Source organism: Hydra vulgaris, chromosome 11 (assembly GCF_038396675.1).
Source record: "Hydra vulgaris chromosome 11, alternate assembly HydraT2T_AEP".
Taxonomy (NCBI): domain Eukaryota; kingdom Metazoa; phylum Cnidaria; class Hydrozoa; order Anthoathecata; family Hydridae; genus Hydra; species Hydra vulgaris.
Window position 1 is genome coordinate 10,612,895 of NC_088930.1, and position 18,573 is coordinate 10,631,467.

General features: G+C 29.3%; 1 protein-coding gene across 1 annotated transcript in view; it reads right to left on the bottom strand.

Annotated features, from left to right (window-relative positions):
- LOC101237804 (transcription factor CP2) overlaps positions 1–18,573 on the bottom strand; it is an 88,242-nt gene that overhangs the window by 10,210 nt on the left and 59,459 nt on the right. The window contains exons 12-14 of the mRNA XM_065810059.1: positions 16,547–16,613; positions 4,768–4,861; positions 1,592–1,682 (exon numbers count right to left, since the gene is read on the bottom strand). Coding sequence (XP_065666131.1) covers positions 1,592–1,682; positions 4,768–4,861; positions 16,547–16,613 — 252 coding nt within the window. The remainder of the gene's footprint in view (positions 1–1,591; positions 1,683–4,767; positions 4,862–16,546; positions 16,614–18,573) is intronic.

An 18,573-nucleotide genomic window follows, 5' to 3' on the forward strand; every position in this document is an offset into this window, starting at 1 on the left:
TAAACTTTAAATAATAAAGTTATGCTTCAACAAAAAATTGACAAAATAATAAATACATAGAACATAACAATTTATTCATAATAAACAACTTTTACATGCAATCACTCACTAGAAGCCATGCTAGAAATACATTTGACTTTGTAGATTTGAAATTGCTGATTTTGAAAACTAAATAATTGTGGGTTTGTTTAATGATGTTTTGAAACCTAATAAGCAACTATATTTACAGAGGAAGAATAATAGAAAGTGAATATTAGTATACCAAAGGCAAACTGATACACACTTACCCAATCTAAGATCTTCTTAAATATTGCTATTTAATCAATATTATTTGTTGACACTAAAACAATTATAATAAGTAACACAAAAGTTAACTACCTAGTAAGTAGCTACCTACCTAGTAAGTAGCTACCTACCTAGTAAGTAGCTACCTACCTAGTTAGTGGCTACCTACCTAGTAAGTAGCTACCTACCTAGTAAGTAGCTACCTACCTAGTAAGTAGCTACCTACCTAGTAAGTAGCTACCTACCTAGTAAAAAGACTCTGCATCTAGCAAGTTTGCTGAGTAACAACACTTATACTAAAAAACTCATCGTCAATTGGAAACAAAAGTAATGATTTTAACAAGCAAACAGATAACTACAAAAAAAAATTACAATTTTAACAAGCAAACATAAAAAAAAAAAAAAAGCAAGTATTTTAACAATTAAATATATAACTAAAATAATTATTTCTAACTTGAATTTTGATTGGTGGATAAGTTGAAAATAAAAGTAATAACAAAACTATATCGCTAGGCATCATTACCAACAAAAAACAGCATATTACTGATTGTATAAAAGAGATTAAAACAAAAGCAAATAAAAAGTTACTCTCAATAACTTCTTATATGCTTTTGTCTTTAGTAAATACTTTTAGTTTTTAAAGTTAAATTACAATTTTTTAAAACATTTAAACTTCCCAACTTTGATTCCTGCTCTAGTTTAATAATATACTACAAGAGAAAAGAAATTTAAAGCCTAAGCTTTAATTTTCTTTAAATCAATCAACTTAAAGTATACAACTTTCAAAGCTTTTATCATCAACTTTCATGTTGAGCACTACAACAACCCAATAAAATAATTTATTGCAGGAAACCAATTTAGTCAAGTTGACTTCATTTACAATGATAACATCAAGTATAATACAAGAAACAATATTTAAAATTATAACCATAATGAATAAACATTCAAGATTTTTCTTAGCAATATGATCAACAATCAATGCAATAAAAACATCAAATTAGAACCAAAGACCTTAAATTATATTTTTTTAGTTATCAACCTCAGCTGAATTGAAAAGTATTTTGAAGATTACATGGAATAAGAAACTAAACTAGTTTTTATTTCATTTAAAAAATTATTTTTTCTAAATTTGAAACTCATTATTTTGTAATTAAAGCTCATGTTTTAAATTCAAAATTAATTTGTCAAATTTAAAACAAATTTAGTTCGTCAAATTTAAAACTTATTAGTGAAATTTAAAATTAAATTTAAAATGAATTAATTTAATTGATTATTTAAAAAATCAATAAAAACCATAGTAACAAACCGAGCTTGCAATGTATTATTTAAACGAATTCCATCAGCAGGTCCACACAGTTGAATTAGATCACTTCGACTTAAACGTAACAGATCATCACCTGAAAAAAAAACCTATAAAAATTAACAATGATGCTATGTTTATATAAATATATATGTGTGCGCATATATATATATATATATATATATATATATATATATATATATATATATATATATATATATATATATATATATGTATATGTGTATATATATATATATAAAATGAAGATTGACTATGTTTTTTAAAGTTTTGTAATTTCTGGCATTACCAGTTTCTACAACTTCATTGCAACAAAAAACAGTGAATAAAGCAAGATACAGTGAATAATATGAAACACAATACAATAAAAAAAAATTCTTTGCGCTAAAAATGTTAATGTATATTCAATTGTCTACTCCATTAACGACTATTCACAAAAGCTAGAGTTACGTAACTTATTTATATATTTTTTATCAAACTATTTGAAATAAATTTTTCTTTGTTTGGATATTTTTGGTGTTACTCTATTGATTTGTAAGTATATAAGTGACAAACATTATTTTTTTTTTATTTCCAAAATTTATAATTAGCAAGAACAAGAATAGTAAAATGTGGGGTTTAAATAAATGTTTAAAAGATATTAATAAACAGAAACCAAAATTTTTTTTGGTTTCTGTTTTTTAATATCTTTTGAACATTCAAACAAACATTTTCTATTTAAAAAAAAAAAAAATAGGAACTAAATATTTTAAAATATGGGCAAAGCATGTTTGTGATAAGCCAGTATACTTATACTTTTGTAAGAATAGTGGCAAATTTGCTTTGGTTTAAACAGTCAAAATTTGGTTCCAAATTTTGACTTGATCTAAAAATATTGAGATGTGTTGTGTAAAATGCTTCACGTTTGCAAGACTCAACAAATCACAAAAATTGTGGTAGAAAACGCATGAGTACATCATGAGAAGACAGATTTTTAAAGAATAATGTTAATAGTGAGTCCCACAAAACATTTGCAAGATTATCACAACTTGCTATGGAAAGGGGTATTACTATTAGTTTGAGAACAATTAGGAAAAAGTTGTGTTATGACTTAAGTTTAATTGGAATAGTAGGAATGACTAATGTTTACAGGAGAGAGTATGTTTCAACAAATTAGAAACACAGGCTATAATTATGTTAGAAGACCTGTTGAAAAACGCCTGAATCCAAAGTATACTATAAAAACAGTCAAACAACCTCCTTCAGTTATAGTATGGGGTGCTATCACAGTACAAGGTCGACTGTGGTTTGCACATCTCTAAAAAAGGCAAAAAAGTTGATGCACAAAAGTATCTGCGGTAGTGGTGTAGTCAATGCACAAAAGTAAATGCGGTAGTGGTGTAGTGGTAGAGCGCTCGCTTCAAAAGCAAGAGGTTCTGAGTTTGATTCCCACCACGTCCTTGGCAGCCTTGTTCATCAAGGTTTGTGTTTTTGGCGGCCTTATTCGTCAAGGTTTGTGTTTCGGAGTTATAGAGTTGAGAGAGGGTTATAATCACAAGTAGTCTCCTCATCTGTAGTGGCCTTCTCGGCCTTGGGGAGGTGAATTACACACACACACACACACAAAAAATCTACGTGTGTTGAAAGATTAAGTGAAACTGCATATGGAAATTACCTAAACCAGCATATTTCAGCAAGATTCAGCATTATGTCACACAGCTAAAATAATTAAGACGTGGTTTACTGATAATAATACTGAATTATTATCCAACTGGCCCTCAAGTTCATCCAATCTTAATGCCATCAAGAACTGCTGGAATGTTATGAAGCAGAAAGCTGTAGGACATCAGCAAAAATCTGAAGAACATCTCTACAAAGTTCGAAAAGAAGTTTGGCTAATGAAATCAAATCAGAATTTTGTAAAACATTAGTGCATAGTATGCCAAGAATACAAACAATTCTTGATAATAATGGACTTCTGACCAAATATTGAAATAAAACATTTGAGTTATTTAAACCGTATTTTTGCTATAGTTTGGTGCTTTAACTATTATTTTATTGAATATCAACAATCAATGATTATTTTTAACTATTTTTTTATTATATAATCAATAAACAGTTTACAATGCAAAATTATAGTTAATTTTTTTAACCGGCATTAATTTTTTTGTATATATATATATACACTAACCCTAACCCTTACCCTCCATAATTATTCAAATGGTCCTACTTTTCAATACAAGATATCATAATTTTACTTACTATTGGGAGAGAAACTGTAAGCAAAGTCTACCTGAATTATATATTATCTTCCTTTTTATTAGGTTTACAAAAACAATAAAAAGTCTGATTAGATTAGTTTATAACTTACTCGCCTTTTAATCACCCTTAGCAACAATAACCGTTATACATAGCGACAATAACCATTATACATATTCTTGGCATTCTACTTAATGACTTATCCGATTTGTCAAGGTAAATTTTATGCCACTAACTAATAAGTTTTTTCCACATCTTATGCATCATTAGAAATTAGTTTTTGACATTACTTTTAACTCTTCCCATAAAAGTCCAATAGGAGAGAGACCTTGTGATTTGGGAGGCTAAATCATTTTATTTAATATTTGATCATTTTCGAACTCAGTCAAATAACTTTAACAAACAATTTTTTTAAAAGTATGTTTTAGATTTGAGCATTATGTCTTATCTTCTGAAAAAAGTTTCTCATTCACTTTCCGAAGATGTAGCATATTTTTTTAAGTGTACAAGTAAACTATTTTTTTCATTACTCCTTCTATTTAGCAAAGTCACCTGTGGCTTTCTAACCTAAACACACCTAACACTACATCCGCCATATTTTACAGTCAGTAATACACACTATTTTATCATAAAATCAATGATTTTTTTTTCCAAACTAACAATCTTAACTTGAAACCAAAGATTTAAAACTTTGACATGTTGATCCACATTAACTGTCATTGATGGTCCATTTTTTATGTAGTTTTGCGCTCTTTAGCATTTTTATTATTCTTAAGATTTTTATCAAAGCATTTTAATCAAAATACTTTTACATTATTTAAAATAACCATAAAAATAAACATAAAAAATAGCATTTTTCATCTAAGTTAATCCTATTCGATTAATTATGAATGGTAGTGTATGTACAAGAAATCAAATTTCAATACCAGTAAAATTAGCAAAACAGCTGCAGTACTTTTGGAATCGGTTATACCGGAGCCAAGTTTCTGTTTCTTCAACAGTGCTACTTGCTGTTAAGGTCTAAATAGAAGATCATCATCATCATCATCATCATCAGTATGTCAGAATATATATATATAATATATATATATATATATATATATATATATATATATATATATATATATATATATATATATATATATAAATTAGTAAAAAACATTTATCTAACCTTTATCTTCTACTTGAAGTTTCACCATTGCTGGATCATCAGGAAGAGTTACTAAATCTCAAAAAAAATTCAATTTATAGAAAAAAATATTTTACAGGAAGTTATAAATTATTATAAACAATTTTTTAATTACTATATTTTTTTGTTAACGGGAAGTTACAGAAAGTAATTATTAAATAATTTTCTTTGGAATGGGGATAGTTTAATTTGGTCATTTGTTTTTATAATTTTTTAAGAGGTATTTATTTTCGTGCCTACATTTAGAAATTAATTCAGATTTTTTATTTAATAAATTTTCTTGATTTAAATGAGCAATTATTTCAAATTTTTCTTGCAAACATAGCATACATTTTTTGGAAATGTTATTATAGGCAGGGGCAGATTTTAGAAAAGACCATTGTAAATTAAAATTTTTATTTTTTTCTTTTAAATCCCAAATATATTTTGACAGCATAGTCTCTTTTGAATATTTTTTGTGTTTAAACGATTGTTTGTGGTTGGCATAACGTAGTTGTGGCCTTTTATAATTCTTTCTAAATTTTTTGTACAACTATAACTTACTTTAATGGTATTTCTGTTAAAAATCTTATGTAATTTATTAGAAGGAGGAAAATCTTTTTTTAGAAAAAAATTTTCTAAAATTAGTAGACAAACATTTTCCTCCTTCTAATAAATTACATAAGATTTTTAACAGAAATGCCATTAAAGTAAGTTATAGTTGTACAAAAAATTTAGAAAGAATTATTAAAGGCCACAACTACGCGTTAATTAATAAAAATGAACATATAAAAGAAAAAAACACTCATTATTGTAATTGTAAACAAAAAATAGATTGCCCTCTAAATGGAAAATGCCTTTCAAAAAATGTAATTTACAAGTGCATTGTTTCCTCACAAAACAACCCTGATAAACAATATATTGGCTTAACCGAGGGGGAATGGAAAAAACCTTATGCCAACCACAAGCAATCGTTTAAACACAAAAAATATTCAAAAGAGACTATGCTGTCAAAATATATTTGGGATTTAAAAGAAAAAAATAAAAATTTTAATTTACAATGGTCTTTTCTAAAATCTGCCCCTGCCTATAATAACATTTCCAAAAAATGTATGCTATGTTTGCAAGAAAAATTTGAAATAATTACTCATTTAAATCAAGAAAATTTATTAAATAAAAAATCTGAATTAATTTCTAAATGTAGGCACGAAAATAAATACCTCTTAAAAAATTATAAAAACAAATGACCAAATTAAACTATCCCCATTCCAAAGAAAATTATTTAATAATTACTTTCTGTAACTTCCCGTTAACAAAAAAATATAGTAATTAAAAATTTTTTTATAATAAATTATAACTTCCTGTAAAATATTTTTTTCTATAAATTGAATTTTTTTTGAGATTTAGTAACTCTTCCTGATGATCCAGCAATGGTGAAACTTCAAGTAGAAGATAAAAGTTAGATAAGTGTTTTTTACTAATTTATTATTGCTCTGTTCTTTAAGAACATTGAGCACTCTATTTGTAAAATACACTAACATAATTTACATATATATATATATATATATATATATATATATATATATATATATATATATATATATATATATATATATATATATATATATATATATATATATATATATATATATATATATATATATATATATATATATATATGTATATTAGGGTGGCTCTTAAAACAACATTTTTGAAAAAAACCTGTTCTGACCCCTTTACTTTGTTCTATATAATACTAAGACACTAGGTTTAAAATTTTTTTGAACAAAAAATTATTTTAGGGGTAGCTCAAGACCCTTAAAAATTTGACTGGTCCCTAAAATTTTGAAAATAAAAGTTCTTCTAAAGTATGTCAACCTGGTACTCAAAAGAAGCGAAATTATATAAAAACTTTAAAAATAATAATCAATTTACAAAAAAATAACTTTTTTCTTAAATAAATTCATAAAAACTATTGTTTTTAAGCTGAAAATTAAAAAAGTCATTATTTTCAAGTTTTAAAAAAATAGTTTTTTTAAACATGCTTTTTTTGTAAAGTGATTACTGTTTTTGAAGTTTTTATATAATTTCGCTTCTTTTGAGTACCAGGTTGACATACTTTAGAAGAACTTTTATTTTCAAAATTTTAGGGACCAGTCAAATTTTTAAGGGTCTTGAGCTACCCCTAAAATAATTTTTTGTTCAAAAAAAATTTTAAACCTAGTGTTTTAGTATTATATAGAACAAAGTAAAGGGGTCAGAACAGGTTTTTTTCAAAAATGTTGTTTTAAGAGCCACCCTAATGTATATATATATATATATATATATATATATATATATATATATATATATATATATATATATATATATATATATATATATATATATATATATATATATATATATATATATATATATATGTATATATATATATATATATATATATATATATATATATATATATATATATATATATATATATATATATATATATATATATATATATATATATATAAAATATACATACAGTATGCAAAAAAAATTATTGTACATTTGAAAAAAAATCATAATTTTAAAGATTGCATCAAAAAAGTGAGTTTTCTGTTTATTTATTGTCCATATTTAAAATTTTTTTAGATATCTTTCAAGAATTTATTTGTGTATTGGTGAATTAATTGCTTTTCAAACCTATTGAATTTTTACACAATTCATCTAATGATGCATAAATTGACTGCAAAAAAAAATAATGGCACACTTCAAAAATAATGTAAAATTGATCAAGTTCCATGGAAATTAGTACCAAGTGGGGCCTCCTTTGGCCTTGATGGCATCAGCTAGTCAATTCGGCATTGAGTTGACCAAATTTTGGGTCTCTTCTGTTGTTATATTATCCCATGCGCTCATTATAGCTTCTTTCAAGTCGTCTTTGCATCTAAATGCTCAGACAACAATTTTTCTGCCTAAAATACACCACAAATTTTCTATTGGATCTAAGTCTGGACTTTTTAATGGCCATTCCAAAACATTGATGTTATTTGTGTCAAAGTGAACATTTGTTTTGTCAATTGTTAAGAAGCATAATCTGATTGGAACTGTTACTAGTGTGGCTGGTGGAGGACAAAAACGTGTAAAAAATGTGAGTTAAAATGTGAAAACAAAATAAAATGGGGTGACATTAACATAACAATAAATAAAATAAAATACAGTGCCAAAAGATATGTTCATTGGGAGACTTATGAGCTCTTAACGAATTTTTAAAATGTCACAGCAATTGCAGATGTTTGTCAAGAGAAACTGTGTCACTGGAGAAAAATAAAAAATGCAAAGATTCTTAATCTTAAAAAAGCAAATTTTTATCAATAAAAAACTTTGACCAATCAAACAGTGATTGTAAATGGGAAACAGTATTGTCTTACCAGAATGTGTTATGGTATCAATGTGGCTCCAACAAAAACGATCACAATTCTTCTGCACGTGCTCAATGTAAGTCCAACCGTGAAGAAAGCATGTGATAACTATATTGATGATGTATTTGTTGACTAAAGTGTGGAAACTGCAAAAAATGTAGCAAAGCATCTGAATAAATTTGGATTACAATGTAAACCTCCACAAGATCTCGAACAAGGACATATTTTAGGAATAATTGATTTAGGAGTCAAAAGAAATAAAAATGGGGAACTGATACAGAAACGGAACAATGCCGTATAATTAAAATCTTTTCAGCCAGTTAGGTAAACTCATTAGACACTACCTGGTGACAGGAAGTTTGTGTTTACAAGCTTCATACATTAAACATTTAGCTGGAAATATTCCTTGGAGTGATTTTATTTCTGAAGATTGTAAAGAAAAACTGAAAGAATTGCTTCACCATGTAAACAAATAGGACTCGGCTGGTGGGATAATGAATAACCAGAATGTATTATGTAAGGAGGTCTCAGCAGCAATAGCAAATTGTAACCAGTGCAACTCCAACTCTTTTCTACAGTAATAATTTTTTTATTTAAAGAACAATTATTTTATGAGACCGATATGTATGCAGAGAGTTAATATTTTAGATTTTGGTAGATTGAGGCAAAAACTTTTTTTTTCCAACTTTTCCGTTAGTTTGCCCAACTTTTAACTATTTCTAATTAAAAAGTTGTTTTGAGTACTTAATTGATTGAAATTTATTTGGGTTGAGATCTGGTGATACTAGGTATAAAAGAATAAAATAAAATTTGCTTTTTTTGCTGGAAACTATTTTTTGATTGACACAATTCACAAAAAAAAATAATGGCACACTTCAAAAATAATGTAAAATTGATCAAGTTCCATGGAAATTAGTACCAAGTGGGGCCTCCTTTGGCCTTGATGGCATCAGCTAGTCAACTGCTAGTTTGGCCTTGATGGCATCAGCTAGTCAACTGTGTGAATTGAAATCTTGTCTTGTTAATAGATAAATTACTTTATTCTACCGAACGAGTAGTTAAATTAAATGTTTTTTAATTTTTTTTTTTAAGTATCTTAACTGACCATTAATCAGCTTGTACATACCAAAGTTTTTGTGGAAAAAACATACCAAAATGCTTACCAAGCATCCACCATTATGATGTGATTGCAAAAACCATTCTGAATACTTTTCAGTTGCAAAGTTTTTGGCATATATTCTTCTTTTGCAATTAAAAACTTGAAAATTGTAATGAATATAATAATAGCTACTTAACTTATTTGGGAGTAATGAATTAAGGGTAATAAAGCTATGACTCCAAATTACTTTAAACCAGCCATCTCCGATCCAGTTTTTTTTTTTGTTACCAATTTTAATATTTACAATGCATTTTTGGAACAAGGTTGCTGCACAAAGAACCAAGTTGCAGCAGGTTGGATATATGATTTTTTGTGAGAGGTCAACAGTGAAAGATGACTCAGGTCAACAACAAAAAAACCTTTTTTCCTATTGCATGAGACATTTAAACTGATTTTTATGTATTTTTTTAATGCTGATTTCAAATCTGAACTTTGTAGTTTTTTGGAGGCATTTTTATAAAAACTTGGCAACCAAGATAAAAAGTGGGCACCACATACTGCGTGCCATATTTGCATAGAGAGTCTTTGAGATTGGACAAAAAGAAAAAGAAAAAATTTACCTTTTGGAGTCTCTGTGCTGTGAGAGAACCACTAAACCATATTGACGACTGCTATTTTTGTCTTGCCAATACCTATGGTATTGGAAAAATAAAGTGGCAAAAATAGCTTATCCCAACATTCCTTCTGCTATTAGATCAATTCAACATTCTGAAAAGGTTCAAATTTCAATTTTTAAAGGTTTATTTTTGTCAGATGATGAACAAAGCATGTCTGCTACAGAAACAGAAGAATTTAAAATTGCCTCAGTGTTTTAGTCAGATTGAGCTGAATGACTTTGTGTGCAATTTAGGACTTTCTAAGCAAGCAGTAGAACTATTAACCTCTCGATTAATAGAAAAAAACCTTCTTGATAGCTTTGCATAAGTTTCCTACTTTATAACAAGAGGGGAAACATTTGTTAACTTTGTTGCAGAAGTTCATTTATTTGTTTTATGTAATGATATTTCAGGTCTCCTATTACAGTCAGGTATTTCTGTATGTAATCCAACAGAACGGAGACTGCTTATCGATAGCTCAAAGTGAAGCCTCAAATTTGTCCTTTTGAACAATGGAAATATTTTTGTTCTGTACTAATCAGCCATTCTGTTTATTTACAAGTTACATACCATAACATTAAAATGGTGCTTAACTTGATTAAATATCTAGAACACAACTGGATTTTTTTTCTCCAGCAGTTTCACTTCCAACAAGGCTGCAAGCAACTACTATTAGAGTTGGAAGTTACTGGAAGAGAAAAGATAAAGATTATAGAGCAAGATATCAATTAAAAGACAACTTAAAAGATTGCAAATTATATGAATCAGGAAAATAAGATAAAAGAAGCGAATTCCAAAAAACTAAACAAGAATTTTTGGAGCACTTAGGAACAGTCACAATAAAAGGATAAGACTTTATTGAATGACAAGTAACACAAGAATGAATTTTAGTAGATGGCACAAGAGACGCTAGCTCTTTAGAGCAGTATCATAGTATTTATGTTGAGTCTTATCTCTTGCAAAGTTCACCAGACCTTCTTGCTCTTTGTGAGACTAATTTGAGTTCAGCTGTCTCATCTCGCAATCTTAGTGTTGATGGTTATCTTCCTTTAATTCATAAAGACTCCATTAGTCACATGCTTGGCCTGGGCACTTACATTCGTAAGAATTCACCCATTTTTCGTGAAACTAGGTTTGAATCCACAGACTATTCTTTTATGTACTTTCGTTTAGCACCACTTCACTCTATCGCCTTTCTCTTTGTTCTATATCGCTCTCCTTCATTTCAAGACTGCACTCTTTTTGATGTTATTTCTGATCATATTGACCAAGCCCTCTCTCTTTATCCATCAGCTAATATAATTGTTGTCGGCGACTTTAATGCTCACCACTCTGAATGGCTTGGCTATAGTGTCAGTGATTCTGCAGGCATTAAAGCCCACAACTTTTGCCTTTCACAATCCTCAAATAGTTCACAAAACTCAAATAGTCAACTTTCCAACTCGCTTTCCAGACAACCCTAATCATTTACCTTCTCTACTCGACTCGATGTCTTGTTTCTGATCCTAGTCAGTGCTCAGTTTCTCCACATTCACCCTTAGGTGCTTCTGATTACAGTTTGATCTCTCAAACTAATATCTCATTCTTCTTCATCACCTGAATCCCCCTATTATCGTACCTTTATAACTGCTAGAAACCATTGTAAAAAGGTTTTGTCTAACGCCAAAGCCCGCTATTCTCAGGTCATAAAATCTCAAATCTCATCTCAAAAATTAGGCTCTCGTGACTTCTGGAGAATCTTTAACAGTATTAATAATAAGGGCAAATCTTTAATTCCACCTCTCTTGAATGGTTCAGACTTTGTCACCTCACCTAAAGACAAAGCTGAATTATTTGCTAAAAACTTTTCATCAAAATTATCACTTGATTCCACTAGTTCCTTTCTACCTGATATTGCCAATAAGCAGGTTGATCCATTGCTTGACATTCGTATCACTCCAGCTTCTGAATCTAAAGTGATTTCCTGCCTCTACTACAGCTTGTGGCCCGGACAACATACCTGTTATTGTCTTGCAGTAGTTTTCTCCAGAGCTGTTGTCTATACTCTCAAAACTATTCAACAAGTGCTTATCAGAGTCTTGTTTTCCATCCTGCTGGAAAGCGGCATCTGTTATCCCCATCTTCAAAAATTCTGGAGAGCGATCTGATTTGTCTAACTACCGTTCCATTAGTCTTTTTCCTATCATAAGCAAGGTTTTTGAATCTTTAATTAACAAACACTTAATTTCTCATCTTGAATCTAATAACTTACTTTCTGACCATCAATATGGATTTCAATCTTCTCGTTCTACAGCTGATTTGCTAACATTAATAACAGATAGATTTTATCGTGCATTAGATAAAGGTGGAGAGGATAAGGCAATCGCTCTTGACATTTCAAAAGCTTTTGATAAAGTTACAACATAGGGCTCACAGTGGCTGGTGAGCTTCAATACAGATAAGACTCAATTTTTTTCAACCAATCGTTATCGCAATAGTTTAGATCTTCCTATATTTATGAACGGTGATGCACTCAATGAGTTATCTACTCTTCATTTTCTAGAATTAACTCTTACTTCCAACCTTTCTTGGAGACCATATATCAAATCAATTGCAAAATTAACATCTGCTAAGGTTGCATCTCTTTATCGAGCTGGCACTTTCTTACTTCAGATTCTATTCTCTATCTTTATAAATCTCAAATCCAGCCTTGCATGGAATACTGTTGCCATATCTGGGGCGGATCTTCTAATGATGCCCTTTCTCTTTTAGACAAGTTGCAAAAACGTATTGTAAACATAGTTGGACTTGCTCTTGCAGCCAATCTCCAACCATTATCACATAGTTGTAATGTTGCTTCTCTTTCTCTTTTCTACAAATACTATAATGGGCACTGCTCTAAAGAGCTAGCGTCCCTTGTGTCATCAACTAAAATTTATTCTCGTGTTACTCATCATTTAATTAAGTCTCATCCTTTTTCTGTGACTGTTCCTAAGTGCTCCAAAAACGCTTATTGGTCTAGTTTTTTTCCCCGAACATCAGCTCTTTGGAATTCGCTTCCTTCATTATGCTTTCCTGATTCATATAATTTGCAATCCTTTAAGTCCATCAATCGTTATCTTGCTCTACAATCTTCATCTTTTCTCTTCCAGTAACTTCCAACTTTAATTAGTGGCTGCCTGCAGCCTTGTTGGAAGCGAAGATGTTTAAAAAAAAAAAAACTGACCTTTAATCAGCTTGTACATACCAAAGTCTTTGTGGAGAAAACATACCAAAATGCTTACCAAGCATCCACCATTATGATGTGGTTGCAAAAACCATTCTGAATACTTTTCAGTTGCACAATGAGAGGAAAACCATGGAGATGAGTGAGCCTTGACTTGCAATTGTTGAGAGGAAATAAGATTCCATGGCAGCCTGAATCCAAGGAGTTATATAAGAAACACATTTGTAAGCAGGAGGAAAGACTTCTACCCAATGACCATCACAAAGAAAATCACGGAAAGAGTCCCGGTCAGCTTTACAGTAGTTGTAAAAGGAAAAATGATAGGAGGATTCCAATGATGAAGAATGAAATAATAGTTTTAGAGAGATCAAACCATGATCAAAAGCACCTAAGGGTGAATGCGGGGACACTGAGCACTGACTAGGATCAGAAACAAGACATAAGTCGAGTAGAGAGGGTAAATGATTCAGGTTGTCTGGAAAGCAAGTAGGAAAGTTGACTATTTGTGTTAGAGTTAAAGGCATAAGTTGTGGGCCTTAACACCTGCAGAATCACTGACACTAGAACCGAGCCATTTAGTGTGATAAGCATTAAATCACCAACAACAATGATATTGGTTGAAGGATAAAGAGAATAGGCTTGGTCAACTTGATCAGAAATAACATTAAAAGAGAGCAGCCTTGAGATGAAGGAGAACAATATAGGACAAAGAGAAAAGTAATAGAGTGAAGTAATGCTAATTTATATGTAAATGCCCAGTGAAGCATGTGACTATTAGAGTATTTACAAATTAAAAGAAGATAACAATCAACACTAAAATCACAAGATGAGAAAGCTAAACTCAAACTTGTCTCACAAACAGCAAACAGGTATGGTGAACTTTGCAAGAGATAAGACTCAACAGAAGAAAAGTTACTTCAAAGACCACGAATATTTGTAAATGATAGATTTAGAGAACTTGGAAATGACGATGGTTTTTTGTATCTTATAGTTTTTGATACTTTAGTCATTTTTAAATTGGTTAAAGAACTTGACTCAAAGCACAGATAGTACTCAGTACTCTACTATTTACTCAGTACACTATTTAATAGCCCAAGCAATTGTCTCATTACTATTAATAAACCCTAAGCCATAACAAAGGGTTCCAAATGTGGCCTTGACAATGCACACCAAAAGTACTAACAGGGACACCCATCCATGCGCAGCATGGCGCTGTTAGTACTAGTATTTTACAGCTGTTGATGGAATCAGCTTTCTTGAGAGTTTGAAATTGGCAATGATGGAATCAGCTTCTTTGAGAGCTTGTGATTGATGATGATGGAATCAGCTTCTTCGAGAGCTTTGAGACCACAGAGTATGAGAAACCTGACACCCAGCCGGCCTCAGAACCATAAAACTGAGTTTTAGAGCTTTACCCTCATTAGGAGGTAATAGAATGAGTTGCCTAGTCATAAAAGCAGAGACACAAGCAAAACCCATGCATTTAGTCAAGAAGATCCAACATTCAACATCCTAAACTGGAAACAATGTATTATAAATACATGTATGCCAGCCTAATAGATGAAGAAATGGGAGAGAAGCTGATCAACAGATAGAATCTGTTTACCTCTTTTGATGACAAATGCATTAAAGAAAGAAATGATAGATAAGTTGCTTTTGACTCCAATACCAGAAAACTTCCGCCTTGAGCACTGCCTGGATTTCCAAACCAGTTGGCCAATAGCACTCAGTTTGCACAGTAAAAATTGTCAATGATGCAGCAGAGTGTGGAATCAAGTTAATCTTGGAATTTGCTACAAATATTACAACTTATACTGAGCAAAGGCCTTAGTTGTTGCATGGTGTCGAGCAGCATAGAAATTTATATTCCAGTTTTGATAAGACACTAAATCTGTGAAAGTATTTTTAGTGTGTAGGGTGTGTTGATTATTGAATTTTCAAGTCATGAAAAAAGTCATTTTTCATTACATTTGATCACAAAATTGACTAAAATAATATATTTTTGTAAAACAAAATGTTAAATGTAGCATAAGCGTGGGTATATATGATCAATTTTATGTTAAATATATGACTTTGGCCAAAGTCTGTTTGTAATATGTATAAAATTTTTATACTTTATAATGTAAAAGATTTTTATTTTTGACCTAAGAGCGTGAGACATGTTCAGAGGCTTTTTATATATTTATATGTATTATACTATATACTTATCAACCCTCGGAATTAGCAATAATTTGCTGACCTCAATGTTTTAGAGGTCAGCATCAGGTCGGCAAAAAAAATTTGATACAAAGGTCTTACTATAAAACATCGAAATGAGGTCGGCAATTTTTTGCCGACCTCAAACACTTTTAGGTCCGCAGTTAGGCTGGCATTGCTGAATGCCGACCCTAATTCTGAGGGTTGATACTTATATATATTATACTGTAGTTTATTTAAATAAACATTTATCCAATTTTTTATTTTATTCAAGTCTATATGTTTTTTTGCAAAAAGAACAGAAAAACAAAGGATAACAAAAAAAATTTTATCTGTCCCGACACAAACCCTAAATTAGAATCTTTTTTTTTTTTTTTTAATTAAAAGATTGCCTACACAAACCACTAAAAACAAAACACTAGGACAATGTATGTACACTTTACTGTGCCTATGGCTATATCAGTCACTGCATGTAAACTCTGCCGCATCTATGGCCTATGGCTATATCAAAAAATGTATGCATAATCCACTGAGCCTTCTGCTGTATCAGTCAATATACATGCACTTTGGATGAGGAAAAAAAAAAGTTCGAAAATTAAAAATTTTCAAATTAAAAAAAAATATTTATCAAGAAATATGATTAGTCATTAAAGATTATTGATTAAAAACATAATACATTGATTAAAAACATACAGTTTTTAGTATACATAATACATTTTTCAGTTGACAATTAAAAGTGGTGTTTTTAGGTGACTTTAATGTAACTTTAATTACAAGTTACTTTAATATTAAAGAAGCAAAAATGTTATTGTAAAATTTTTTTACTGTAAATGATTATTTTTTAATGTTGCTTTTCAAGCTAAAAAAGTTTTGGTTGAAGTATGCAGAATATTATTTTATTTGCTCAAACCATAATATGCTTTAGCAGTGACTAAATTTTAATTATTGAAAATTAAAACATCAAGTTCACTTACAGGTAAAGGGGATGCAACACCAGGTGTCGAAGCTAAGCTGCTGTTACAGCTTTCAAACTGTGATGATCTAAATATATTGCTTATATTTTACACTGTAACACAATGGAGTATAAAAGTGACAAATATAACTAATTTTTATGCACATATAAACGAAGTATTAAAAAAAAAAAACTCTTATTTCTATTGAAATAATGTTTAAAACAAGGTGTTGAAAACAAAAACGTCACACATTTATTCTCATTAAATCGCCATGTACTTATTTGTATTTTATCAAAGCATAACTAAACTATTTTTAAAATGTTTATTAATAACTATTTATAATTATTAAATAATTTAACATTATTTTAGTTAGAACTTAGAAAGATTGAAATATGTTAATATTAATATGTTTAATATTAATAATATTAATAAGACAAATATGTAACAGAATGGAATTCTAAATGGAATTTATGAATCAGATTAATGCAAACTACAAAGACTATGCAACACATTGGCAAAACAAAATAAGAGTGCTATAGAGCTGCAATAGTAGTATTTGTGAAATAAAGAAATTTGAAAAATAAGAGTGCTATAGAGCTGCAATAGTAGTATTTGTGAAATAAAGAAATTTGAAAAATAAGAGTGCTATAGAGCTGCAATAGTAGTATTTGTGAAATAAAGAAATTTGAAAAATAAGAGTGCTATAGAGCTGCAATAGTAGTATTTGTGAAATAAAGAAATTTGAAAAATAAGAGTGCTATAGAGCTGCAATAGTAGTATTTGTGAAATAAAGAAATTTGAAAAATAAGAGTGCTATAGAGCTGCAATAGTAGTATTTGTGAAATAAAGAAATTTGAAAAATAAGAGTGCTATAGAGCTGCAATAGTAGTATTTGTGAAATAAAGAAATTTGAAAAATAAGAGTGCTATAGAGCTGCAATAGTAGTATTTGTGAAATAAAGAAATTTGAAAAATAAGAGTGCTATAGAGCTGCAATAGTAGTATTTGTGAAATAAAGAAATTTGAAAAATAAGAGTGCTATAGAGCTGCAATAGTAGTATTTGTGAAATAAAGAAATTTGAAAAATAAGAGTGCTATAGAGCTGCAATAGTAGTATTTGTGAAATAAAGAAATTTGAAAAATAAGAGTGCTATAGAGCTGCAATAGTAGTATTTGTGAAATAAAGAAATTTGAAAAATAAGAGTGCTATAGAGCTGCAATAGTAGTATTTGTGAAATAAAGAAATTTGAAAAATAAGAGTGCTATAGAGCTGCAATAGTAGTATTTGTGAAATAAAGAAATTTGAAAAAGCTTGTGATGGATGAAAAGGTTCTTTAGTTTGCCATGTTTTCTCTAGCTTAGATAACTAAGCAAAGACAAGGGAAGTACAACAATACTCACAACAACCATTTGGATCTTGTTTAAAAGCAGGAAGAAACCATTAGATATACCTGCACAGATGTAAAACAGTTTTCAATACAATAAGATTTTTATTAATATTATTACTACTATTACAACTATGGGATGCTTGCCTATTGAGATTTTTCCCATGGTAAACTTAAAAATGTATGCAGAAAAAGAAATAAACAAAATTTTGATGATTTTATCAGTTTAATTTGTACAAATCTAAAAGTGTTAGCTAATAAAAACCAAATGATTAAAATCTATTTAAAAAAAATCTAATAGTGTTCAAATAATCGTAAAAAATCAGAGCTTGAGTTTAGGTAAAAAATTTAAAGTATTTTAGTATATAGAATTTTATTATTGAAAAAAGTTCATGCAAAAGTTGCAATTGTTATAAATCCAATTAACTTAGTTGTATTATAATTTACTTATATTATAATTATATTTGTATTTGATAAATCAAGTATTTACATTAAATAATTTCTAAATTTTTTTTTAATGTTAATTCACCCTCCAAGGCAAAGAAGACCAGTTGAGAAGGATACTTTAATTGTGGTTTCAACCCTCTCTCAACTCTATAACTCCAAAACACAAACCTTGACAAAAAAGGCAGCTCTGTGGAGAAACAAGTTAAGCGCGGTACAA